The sequence below is a fragment of the Myotis davidii genome, unplaced genomic scaffold (genome assembly GCF_000327345.1).
Source record: "Myotis davidii unplaced genomic scaffold, ASM32734v1 scaffold1785, whole genome shotgun sequence".
NCBI classification, from domain to species: domain Eukaryota; kingdom Metazoa; phylum Chordata; class Mammalia; order Chiroptera; family Vespertilionidae; genus Myotis; species Myotis davidii.
The window spans coordinates 141,296-151,720 of record NW_006296527.1 but is presented as its reverse complement, the minus strand read 5'-3'; the positions used below and the strand labels follow the sequence as shown (position 1 = coordinate 151,720).

Sequence of the window (10,425 nt, the reverse complement as noted above, 5' to 3'; positions counted from 1 at the left end):
AGATTTTATGTAAAAATAATTGACCTTCAGACTGTTCAAGGTCTGACATCCAATTAGATAAGTTGAAGTTGAGGTTATTTGTCCTGTTTCCACAGGTGTGGAGAGAGATATCCTCTCAGACTTTACACAGCTACCAAAGTAGCAATGCCAGGAAAATAATTAATCATGATTTGATAGAGCCTATTTGCAATCAGAAGAAATAAAACAAACACCCTGGATTATAAAAGCAGGTGAAACACTCCCAAAAGACCTAGTCAGGCACAATGTTGGCACTCTTGGTTCTCGTGACTTTGGCCCTAGCATCTGCTCACCATTCTGGTGAGCACTTTGAAGGGTAAGTAAACAACTCCTTAAATAAGTCAGTCCTTCTTCCTTGGTAGCTCAAAAAGTTTGAATGTATTACCCAATTTAAAATTTTCTCTTCTTCTTCTGCTCTCTCACCATTCAGTGAGAAGGTGTTCCGTGTCTTTGTTGAAGATGAAAATCACATCAACTTGCTCCATGCCTTGGCCAGCACCAACCAGGTAAATTGCAATTCTGTACTATAGGTTTGGTTCATACTTACTTTAAAATCTTAGATTGCACTGTTCTTCCATCAAAGAAAGAATTACTTGAAATATTAGCTATAGCATTTTTGTTGCAAGAAGTAAAAACTGGAAAAACATTTAGTGCCTCATATCTTTTTATTCTGCCTAAATTAGATTGCCATAAATCCTACAGTGTTATAAATCCAAGGTAACTTTTTTAAGAGCTGGTAGAGCATGACAACTGGATGAGCTGGTCTGTCACAAATGTCATAGAAAATCTAATGTACAGTCACTTTCCTTCTTAAGCAAAAAAGAAAAATAATCGACTTCAATATTACTGAAAAACTGGGCTTTTGTCCAACTTGAAATTCATTTCCACATCCCATGTATCATCTGTTCTCTTTGATTTTCTTTCATTCCAAATCAAACAGTTTGAGTTTTCATGACCTTGATTCAGGCACTCTTAATGATATGACATGGGGAGATGGGAGAGAAGGTAAAAAGATATGGGTGATTTCCATGCTTTCTTTTTATTTTCAAGAAACCAAAATGCCTATGCTACTTTAAAAAATTCACTGATCATGGAGTAAAAACTGACATTTTTTTATTATGCATGTCATGTGGCAGTAAGCTATTGCTGATCACAAATAGTTCACTTAGGCCCAAACTCTTTCTTCATGAATATATAATCTAAAATAATCTACTAGCTCCTAAATATATATGCATCTCTCTATCCAGCTATCTTTTCTTTCTACAGATTTTTTTTGTTTTTACCTTTTAAGGTATAGAAGCAAAAAAGAAAAGGTAGACAGTGTCATAACATGAACAGATTCAGAAGTTTAGAATTAAAAGATGATATAAAGTCATCTATTCCAGCCTTCCACTCAAATCTAGAATTTCCTCCATAGAAATAGCATCTGGTTGCTAGCCCTAATAAAACCTGTTTGAGTACTTCTAGGGACAGTGAAAATACTGCTTTTCAGAGTAGCCCATTTGCCTTAAACAGCATTCTAATTGCTATATGAAGCTGAAAGGTACCTTCTCTAACTTGGACCTAACTGAGATAAATATTGTCTTATTTCTATGATTTATTTTTTCCAGACCTTCCATCATTTATCTTAGAACTGGTTTACAGGCACTTGATCATCTTGGTCACCTCTGAATATTGCTAAGCTTTCTGTCTGTATTTCTTTTTTAAAATGTAGTTCTCAGAATTGACAGTGGACCTCCAGGTGTGCTATGATTAATACAGACCACAGACCACTGTCTACCTTCATTTGTAAAGCAGACATTATTATTAATTGGGTCTGCAATTCTTTTTAGCATCTTGAACAGTTATTGAATACTCTGAGCTCATAGTAAACCTGTGTCCAATCAAAATCATTAGGTAATATTTTCTCACATGAGTCATCCTCAAGTAAGATATTCTTCCTTATGTGACTGTGATTTTTTAAACTAAATGCAAGATTTTAGATTTACCACTGAGAAAATTTATCTTGATAGCCTGTTTTCAGCATGTTGAGATCATTTTAAAAATAAATTGTCATCCAGGATCATAATTCTTCTCCCTAACTGCATCACCAGCAAGTTTGATAAGTACTCCTTCTCAACTTTTATCTTTGTCACTTATAAAGAAAAAGATTAAGGAGTCAGGGGTCAGCACAGAACTAGTGGCCTCATTCATGGTTTATTCATTCAATATGTATTTATTTTCACTCTCCAATGTGCCAGACATAGTGTTAAGTACTGAAAGTGATTCATTAACCATCTCTTCTTGGATAAGTTCGCTCAACTACCCATATTACTGTGGTATAACTTACAGATAACACTGTGTTTTCCAACTTGTAAAGAGGAATATAAATGAAAGCACTTGGTCAATTGCTTTGCTGAGATTCAAATTCAACATGCAGGCTTGAGGTCTCTTCCAATAATAAGATGAAATAATTGGGCCTAACTTATTCTTATTTTAAACAATGCTGGCTCCCAGGGATCATAACTTCCTTTTCTGAGCATTCACAATCCATCTGCTTCCAGTATACCCTACAGCTTTGCCAGAATTCATGCCTGGCCCAGGAGTTCCTGTAACTGAGATTCAACTGTTTTTCTCTTTATGAAATCCAAAACTTGCCCCATCCATTCCTAGTGATCCCTTCAAACTCTAATTACTCCAAAACTGCTGATAAAGTTCTGCAATTACATCTGCAGTATTTTTTAGTTACTTAAAATTCAGCATTTTATGGTGGTCAAGAGAAGATAATCTGGACTCAGACTGGGCTCTACCACTTGCTAGCTGGATCTTGGTCACCTCTCTGGGTCTCAACTTTTTTGTTAATAAAATGAGGAGGATAATAGTATTTACCTTATAGGATTGTTGTGAGATTTAAAAGAATTAATATAAGTAGAGCACTTAGAAAGAACATATATAATAAGAACTATATAAGTGTTTGTTACATCTGGAATTTGAAAAGCAATTTACACAGCCAGTATAACCCCTCTCCTCATCTACTGTGGGCCTCAATGTTCTCTTTCCAAAGAAAGTTATTTCTGCTAAAATTTAACATGACAAATTCTTTATTCATGTTAATTTCATCTCTCTGTATAAGAGGAAGAGATAGTGTTAACTCCTTGGAAAAAAAACAAAGCTAAACAAGAGTTACATAGGGCTACTTTCTTCTAGCTGAAAACACCAGGCTATAGCTCCATGCAGTGGAACTGCATGTTTCTTCTTTATTCATTTATTTCCTACATGATTGAAAGATATTTTTATTCTCCTTAGCAATCCGGCAAGTACAGCATATTCTGAACTGTAGCCTTCCTGATAAGATCATTACAAGGGCATCTAGTCTTTGTATTCATCCTTGGCCATGTGTCCTTCCTCCAAGCTTTTGAACATGTCCTTTTGAAAGTTAAATGCATGGGAGAGATCTGTGACCACACTGGACTCTAGCCACCTCCCCCTTTTCATCTGTAATTATATAGTAAATACTTTATCTCCTTGCAATCAGAGTTCTATTTGTTCCTTTATTGGTGACAGTCACCATAAAACCTACTGTTTTCTCTGTACTTTTAAATTTCTGTTTCTCTAGTTTAAGGTAAATGTTTATCTGTGCCCAGAGTAACCTGGTTACAGGTTTTCAATGTTCTCATTACTCCCACTACATTAGTAAGTTCCTCCATGGAATCAGGAGGAATCAGGTCTAGAATAGAAGTCACTTCTATTTCCAAAAAGAAAGGAAAATTCATCAAGATAAATGAAGATTCTATAAGTTGCTAAATTTCTGGTCAAATTCAATGTGAAGAAACAAATTTGTATAAGAACCAAAGATCCTCAACATCAATATTGTTTTATACACCCATTTTATTCCGAATAGAATTTAAGATAAAAAATGTACTTAAGATAAAGTAATGGACATACTACTTTATCCTGTTATTGCAGTAGTTTTGTGATATGTTTTAGGAAGGACTCTTACGTTATTAACCAGCTGGTTAATTAAGTTGATATTCCCACTGTGCTATCATGCTATCATCTAAAGATATTCTTTTATCTTCCAACAATTATTCTTTATGGTTCTTTGTCACTCAGTTTTCTGTATTATAATTTTATGGCCTCAGTTGTATAACTTCTTAACTTAGAATTTAATTTTCTGTATCTCATATTATATATTTTACTCCATTTCCATACTTCAGACATAATCTCACTCACAAGGTCTTGGTAATTACTGAAATTTATGTTTATTTCCTTGTGCTAATAATTTGAGTCTATTATTTGTATCCATACTTGATACATTAGTAGACATCTATGTGCCTATAGTGTTGCTCTTGATTTTTGGCTCCATTTCTCCTAAGCACTGGGCAGTAACTTCAATATAATAAATCTGTGCCATACTTACAGGGCTCCATAGTATTGGATGTCAGTGTTTGCTAAAAGATTTCTCCAAGATGAAATTGATAAGGAACCTCAGGTTAGGTCTGCATGTCTTCTGTCAAACATATTTATGAGATTCCTCCACCTTATTATATATATATATATATTATTCTCTCCTCATTCCTTGCAAAATTTCGCAGAGCCAAGATGAATGGGCAAGGGATTGGGAGATCAGGGAAGGCAAATTTCAACTTACTAAGAAAAATAAAACTATCTCTAAGACAATTAGGCTGTTCTGAAGTGGTACTAGATGTACTCAAGATTATATTAGAACCATCACAAAGGATATTGTGCAAACATTTATTGTTCTGAGTGGGAAGCTACATCTTAATATAGGTTCTTTCAGAGCAGTCCCTTAGACAAAGATGTGCAGGCAAAGATTTCATTTAGGAAGTGCAGGAAGAACTGATAGAGAAGTGGGAAGGGTTACAGAGAAGCCAACAAAGAGGTCCTTACTAAGTCAGTTACCACAGATGATGACTAAAGCTTAATGCTACAGTGAAACTCCAGGAAAGGGTACAAATCAGATGCCTTAGAATTATCTCACCTGAGCAATTCGAGAGTTGAAGCATTTAATCCACTTCCAGGGTCATGGTTGAGCGCTTCTCTAAAGAGAGGTTTTATTTGCTTGTTTTTTGTTTTTGTTTGTTTCTTTGTTTGTTTGTTTGGCATGTCGTGCATGCTTTGAACTGTTAGCTTGGCTTTTTTCAATTCTCAGGGAACTAGCTTTCAACAACAGAGATGCAGAGTTTGGTAGTGGGGAGTCCCAGAATTATGTACTGGTGGGGCACTGCCAACTTGCTACAGATACTTGGAAGATTTTATGTGCTTTGCCAATTCTAAACTTCTCTGTCTATGAAAATACAACACCCTCTCTCTTCCCACCTTAAAATGTCAATTATTTATTAGAAACACAAATTTAGGGTTAACTTTTTAAAGTATGTCTTTTCTTATAATGTGCTTGTCTTCATTGTGCTTCTCTTTACAACGTTGGCTAACTAGAATTCATTACTAGTCCTTTATTTTCTATATCCTTATCACAACATACTTTTGTACTTCCTCCACTACCTTTTGACATCTCATCTTTATCCTCCCATTGTTGATTCACTAAGTCACACGCTGTAGCCAGTCCTTATCAAATCATCAATACTCCCTCCTTTCAACACCTTAGTGACAACCAGATTCATACTTTTTCTTCTGGAATCCCTCTTGATATAATCCATGTGTCCCTGTCTCCCCATTGCACTGACATTCCCTATGACTATAACTCATAACTCAGCACCCATTAGACATCTTCGGCGGTTTGAAGATTACCAGGACAGGATATAGGCTATTGGATTATCCACAGGTATATCTAAAATTGAGTCATCTTAATATTTTACCTCACCAGTTCCTATTAAGGCTGCCCAAACTTCCTTCCAAGTTCCCAAGCAATGGTCTAAATATCTCCACCTGTCACATATCCTGCCTGAGACTAGCTTGTAACATCTAAACAGGAATTGTGCAAGACAGAGAGGTAGAGAAAGACCCACTGTCTGGCTCACATCAGGCTTCTAGACCTTTACTCAGCCCAAGAAAGGAACAGGAAAATAGACACCTACAGGAGATAGCATGTCCTTGGTTATTATTTTTCCATGGAAAAAGGAGATTTGAAACTACACATCCTGTTATTTTTGTGCACAATTTTCTCTAAAATATCTCTCATGAGGACAGAAACCAATATTTGATTTGCTCAGTATTATATTTGCTCACAATAGTCTCAGTCACAGAGCCTAACACATAATAGGTCCTCAATAATAGTTTATGAATAACTGAACAAATGAAAATGTCAGTACATTACTTGATCCTTAAGAGTATTTTGTTTTTTGTCATGGTACTTAGATGACCACTATGGAAGGGTACATTTTTCTTTCCTTATGTATGCTCCACAGGTCAGAAATGCCCCCAGGCCCACATATTACTTTGACATGTACAGCGCTGAATTCCTCATTTAAAAAAAAAGTCCACTAAAAATTAAAAAGGAAAGCGCAATTTTTCTCTATTAAATTTTGTGGCTCTACATCAGTGGTTCTCAGTCTTCTGGCCCTTTAAATATAGTTCCTCATGTTGTGACCCAACCATAAAATTATTTTCTTTGCTACTTCAAAACTGTAATGTTGCTACTATTATGAATCATAATGTAAATATCTTATATGCAGGATGGTCTTAGGCGACCCCTGTGAAAGGGTCGTTCAACTGCCAAAGGGGTCGCGACCCACAGGTTGAGAACCGTTGCTCTAGATAAATTCTCATCACTCATTCAGCACTTTTATCCATTACCACAAACGTTGCTATTCCAATAAATAGAAAAGAGTAGTTATAGGGTACTGCAATTGACTAGCACTCTGGGAAATAATTACATATTTTTCATGCTTGTTGATAATCAATTAGGACTATGAAAATATGTAAACATTTTTATTAGCAACTGCTTGTTCTCAACTCTTATTCACTCAAAGAATATATCTCTAAGAGATTTCATAAATAATTTGAGTTTGAAAATAACTCAATGGAGTAGAGCAATAGTATTCTTGCCTATTAATAATCCATCCATTAGATTAGAGGTGTTCAATATAACATATCTTATTCCTTATTCAGATCGACTTCTGGAAACCAGATTCTGTCACACAAATCAAACCTCACAGTACAGTTGACTTCCGTGTTGAAGCAGAAGATATTTCCACTGTGGAAGACTTTCTAGAGCAGAATGAGCTACAATATGAGTAAGTTTATGTTTATAACTATTAAAATTTTCTCCCATGTATGCTGTCATCCAAGCCTCTGAATAACTCTGGGAAGGTAAAAATAAGACCAAGACCATGGCTTCCCAAGCTCCACGCAAATAGGTCATAACAGAGCTAGACCTGAATTCCAAATCTTAAGACTTCAGACCTGGTCAATTTTCTGTTTAGTTGTTGCTCCAATAAAAATGGTTTTGATTCTTGAACCCCAAACCTTCAGTCAGAAATCTGACCTGCTACTGGCTTATAAGTGATAGATAGTCTATAGGCCAAACCAACTGACAGTCTATCTTCAGCTATACACAGTTTTAGTCCCAAGTCAAATCACCACCTTTCTAGGTGAGCAGCCAGACCTATTATGAGACATGAGGGCTATTTATATCTCATAATAGGACCAGACTAGAGTCAGACTGAGTGGTCCTTCTGTCCCTTGTCCCCAAAGGCCCCATGACTATCCCTAATGGTAAGAGAGGTATGGATAGAAGGAATAAATAAAAGAAAAGTCATTCTCTAAAGGCCTGGAGTAGAGTTGACTAAGCTGATCACACCATGCCTCCTTTCCCCAAATAGCACACTGGTCCATATAAATCTTTTAAGATGAGAATGTTCACCTAAGTAGAGGCAGTTGTTCATCCAAAAAATAGTGAGTGCCTACATATGCCAAGTACCAAAAAGGAAAAATATAACCCAACCCATTTCTGAGGAAACCAGATTATAAACTAAACTTCAATAATGTGTAACAGATGTCAAGAAAAGTAAAGAGCTCAAAATGCAGGGAAATAGATCAAGTCTAAGGGCTAGAAAAGGCCACTGATTTTTTAAGATCCAAGATGGCGATGAAGGAGGTGGATGTTACATTTACCTCCTCCTGGAACCAAACTGGAATTACAACTAAAATATAGAACAATAAGCCTGAATAACCAACTGAATACTAGCTGAAGAGAAATCTTATAACTAAGGATTTACAGAAGCCACATTGAAATTGGGAGGAAGGGCAAAGATGCAAAAAGGGCAGGCCCCATTCCCATGGGTGGCAGCTAAGATTCTGGAGGGATATCTCAGCTGCAAAATTTCCTTCTGAGAAGATAGGATCTCAAAACCATGTGGGGCTCCCCAGCCCAGAGCACCAGAGCATCAGCAGGGATTCTGCCCATCAAGGAGATACTAGAGACACAGGTACCCCCTTAAAGGGCAAATGCATAAATTTTGTTCACAACCACTCACCCTGTGCTCCAGCAATGGGCTGGCAGAGTGGAGTAGAATCAGGTGAGGTAATACTAGGGTTTGTGGCCCTGAGGAGAGAGATAGTCACCAAGATACCTGTGGTGAGTCATTCTCCCACACAGTACATGCCATCTTCCTTGGGTGGAGCACTTCCCTTCATATAGCATCACCCTGGAGGAAAGCATTAACTATAGCCTTTAGACTCCCTGCAGCCCTCACCCTGAGGATTTTTCACCCTGCTGAGGTGTCAGCTGCCTGGGCCAGTATATAGAGATGTAGGCAGACTCAAATATGTCATGACTGAGCTGTGTGGCTCTGCAGTTGGGAGCCACTTGCCCCACTTTCCCCCAAGCCTGACTAGCACCTCCCTCTCCTGGGAGATTCATCCATCCCACGGGCCATGTGAGGCCAGCAAAATCATTTGGTCTGGCCCTTCCAAGGCATTAGAGGTGAGTTAATTAAATGTTTGACCAAATATAGCAGACTAATTTTTAAGTTGATCATTTGTATGGCCCACGATGATGTTATAAATACCTAATGGCCCTTGGCAGAAAAAAGGTTCCTTACCCCTGTGTTAGATGAATCCTCCCAACTCCAGGCAGCCCTCCTCTACTGAGACTGGGCTCTTGGCAGAGCCTGGAACAAACTAAGTTGTGTGGCTCTAAGACAAAGGCCATTTTTTCCTTATATGCTCAAGTAGTACAGAGCCCTCCCTTCACACAGCCAAATCTTAGTCACTTTGGGCCTGATAAACTCTGTTGACCACACCCTGACAACTCACTGAGACCCCGCACCACCATGAAGGTGTGCAAGAACCCAGCAGTGGCAGCTAGATTTGGTATATCTTGAGACATTGCTGAGTGGCCTCAGACCCAGCATTGACACCAAGTTTGAACCTGTATAAATCTGGTGAATACCACTCACTCCTATGTGGTGACCCACTGAGAACCTGCCTCATGCAACTTGAGTACTACCAGAGGCTCTTGCAGTGACTGAAACTAACAGGTAGCCAACTAGTGGAAGCAGGCGGAGGCCAACCTCAGGGTCTCTTGGGCCTTTTGCTGACTTACCCCTGGGCCTGGAGGTGGTAAAATCTGGCCTTGATATGTAGCATGGTCCTTTCAGCACACACCCAGGGCCAGCAGAGGCAGCAACAAACTGTGGTTCACTTTGCAGCTTCAAACAGGTTGCCAGGGCCAGTCACAGACAGCATCTGACATTGGCCTGCACAGGGTATCCTCCCAAAAGGCCCTAGAACCAACATAACCAGTGGCCAGCTTCAGATAATTTCAAAGAAGGATCCAATTAGCTTCACAAATGGCATATCCAAAAGGATATTTGGCAGACTCCAGACCTTGCTGAGGTGTAATCTGCCTTATGTGGTTCGTACCTGCACAGCAGCTAGGACACTGAGAAACACATTGGTCCTCACAATCAGCCAGCCTGAGGTTCGGCCCTACACACAAACAGACCAATAGAAATCAAGACTCAATTACAACAGGAGGGCCCACATAACCCACATAAAAAACATTCCTGGAGGACCCAGCTCAGATGATCAAGGAGATAGCACCACTGGGTCCCACAGGACACCAACTACATAGGGCCACTTAACCTATCCTAGAACTCATAACAAATCTATCTAATACATAGAAATAAACACAAAGAGGCAGCCAAAAGGAGGAGACAAAGAAATATGCCACAAATGAAAGAACAAAAAAAAATTTCCAGAAAAAGAGCTAAATGAAACAAATGCAGGCAATTTACCAGATATAGAGTTCAAAAAAATGGTTATAATGGTGCTCAAGGAACTTAGTGAGAACTTAAACAAAGAGATAACAAGCATTAAAAAAAAAAAACCACATAGAAACCATAAAAAGAACCAGTCAGAACTGAAGAATACAATATCTGAAATGAAGAATCCTATCTAATAAAAGACAAAAAGGGTAATTGACAGTACCTTCACTACACTTCC

General features: G+C 38.1%; 1 protein-coding gene across 1 annotated transcript in view; it reads left to right on the top strand.

Annotated features, from left to right (window-relative positions):
• Positions 1-240: 240 nt before the first annotated feature.
• The window catches only part of CPB1 (carboxypeptidase B1), a 40,425-nt gene continuing 30,240 nt past the window's right edge, over positions 241-10,425 (top strand). Inside the window, exons 1-3 of the mRNA XM_006771858.1 lie at positions 241-334; positions 449-524; positions 7,087-7,211. Coding sequence (XP_006771921.1) covers positions 264-334; positions 449-524; positions 7,087-7,211 — 272 coding nt within the window. The 5' untranslated portion in view covers positions 241-263. The remainder of the gene's footprint in view (positions 335-448; positions 525-7,086; positions 7,212-10,425) is intronic.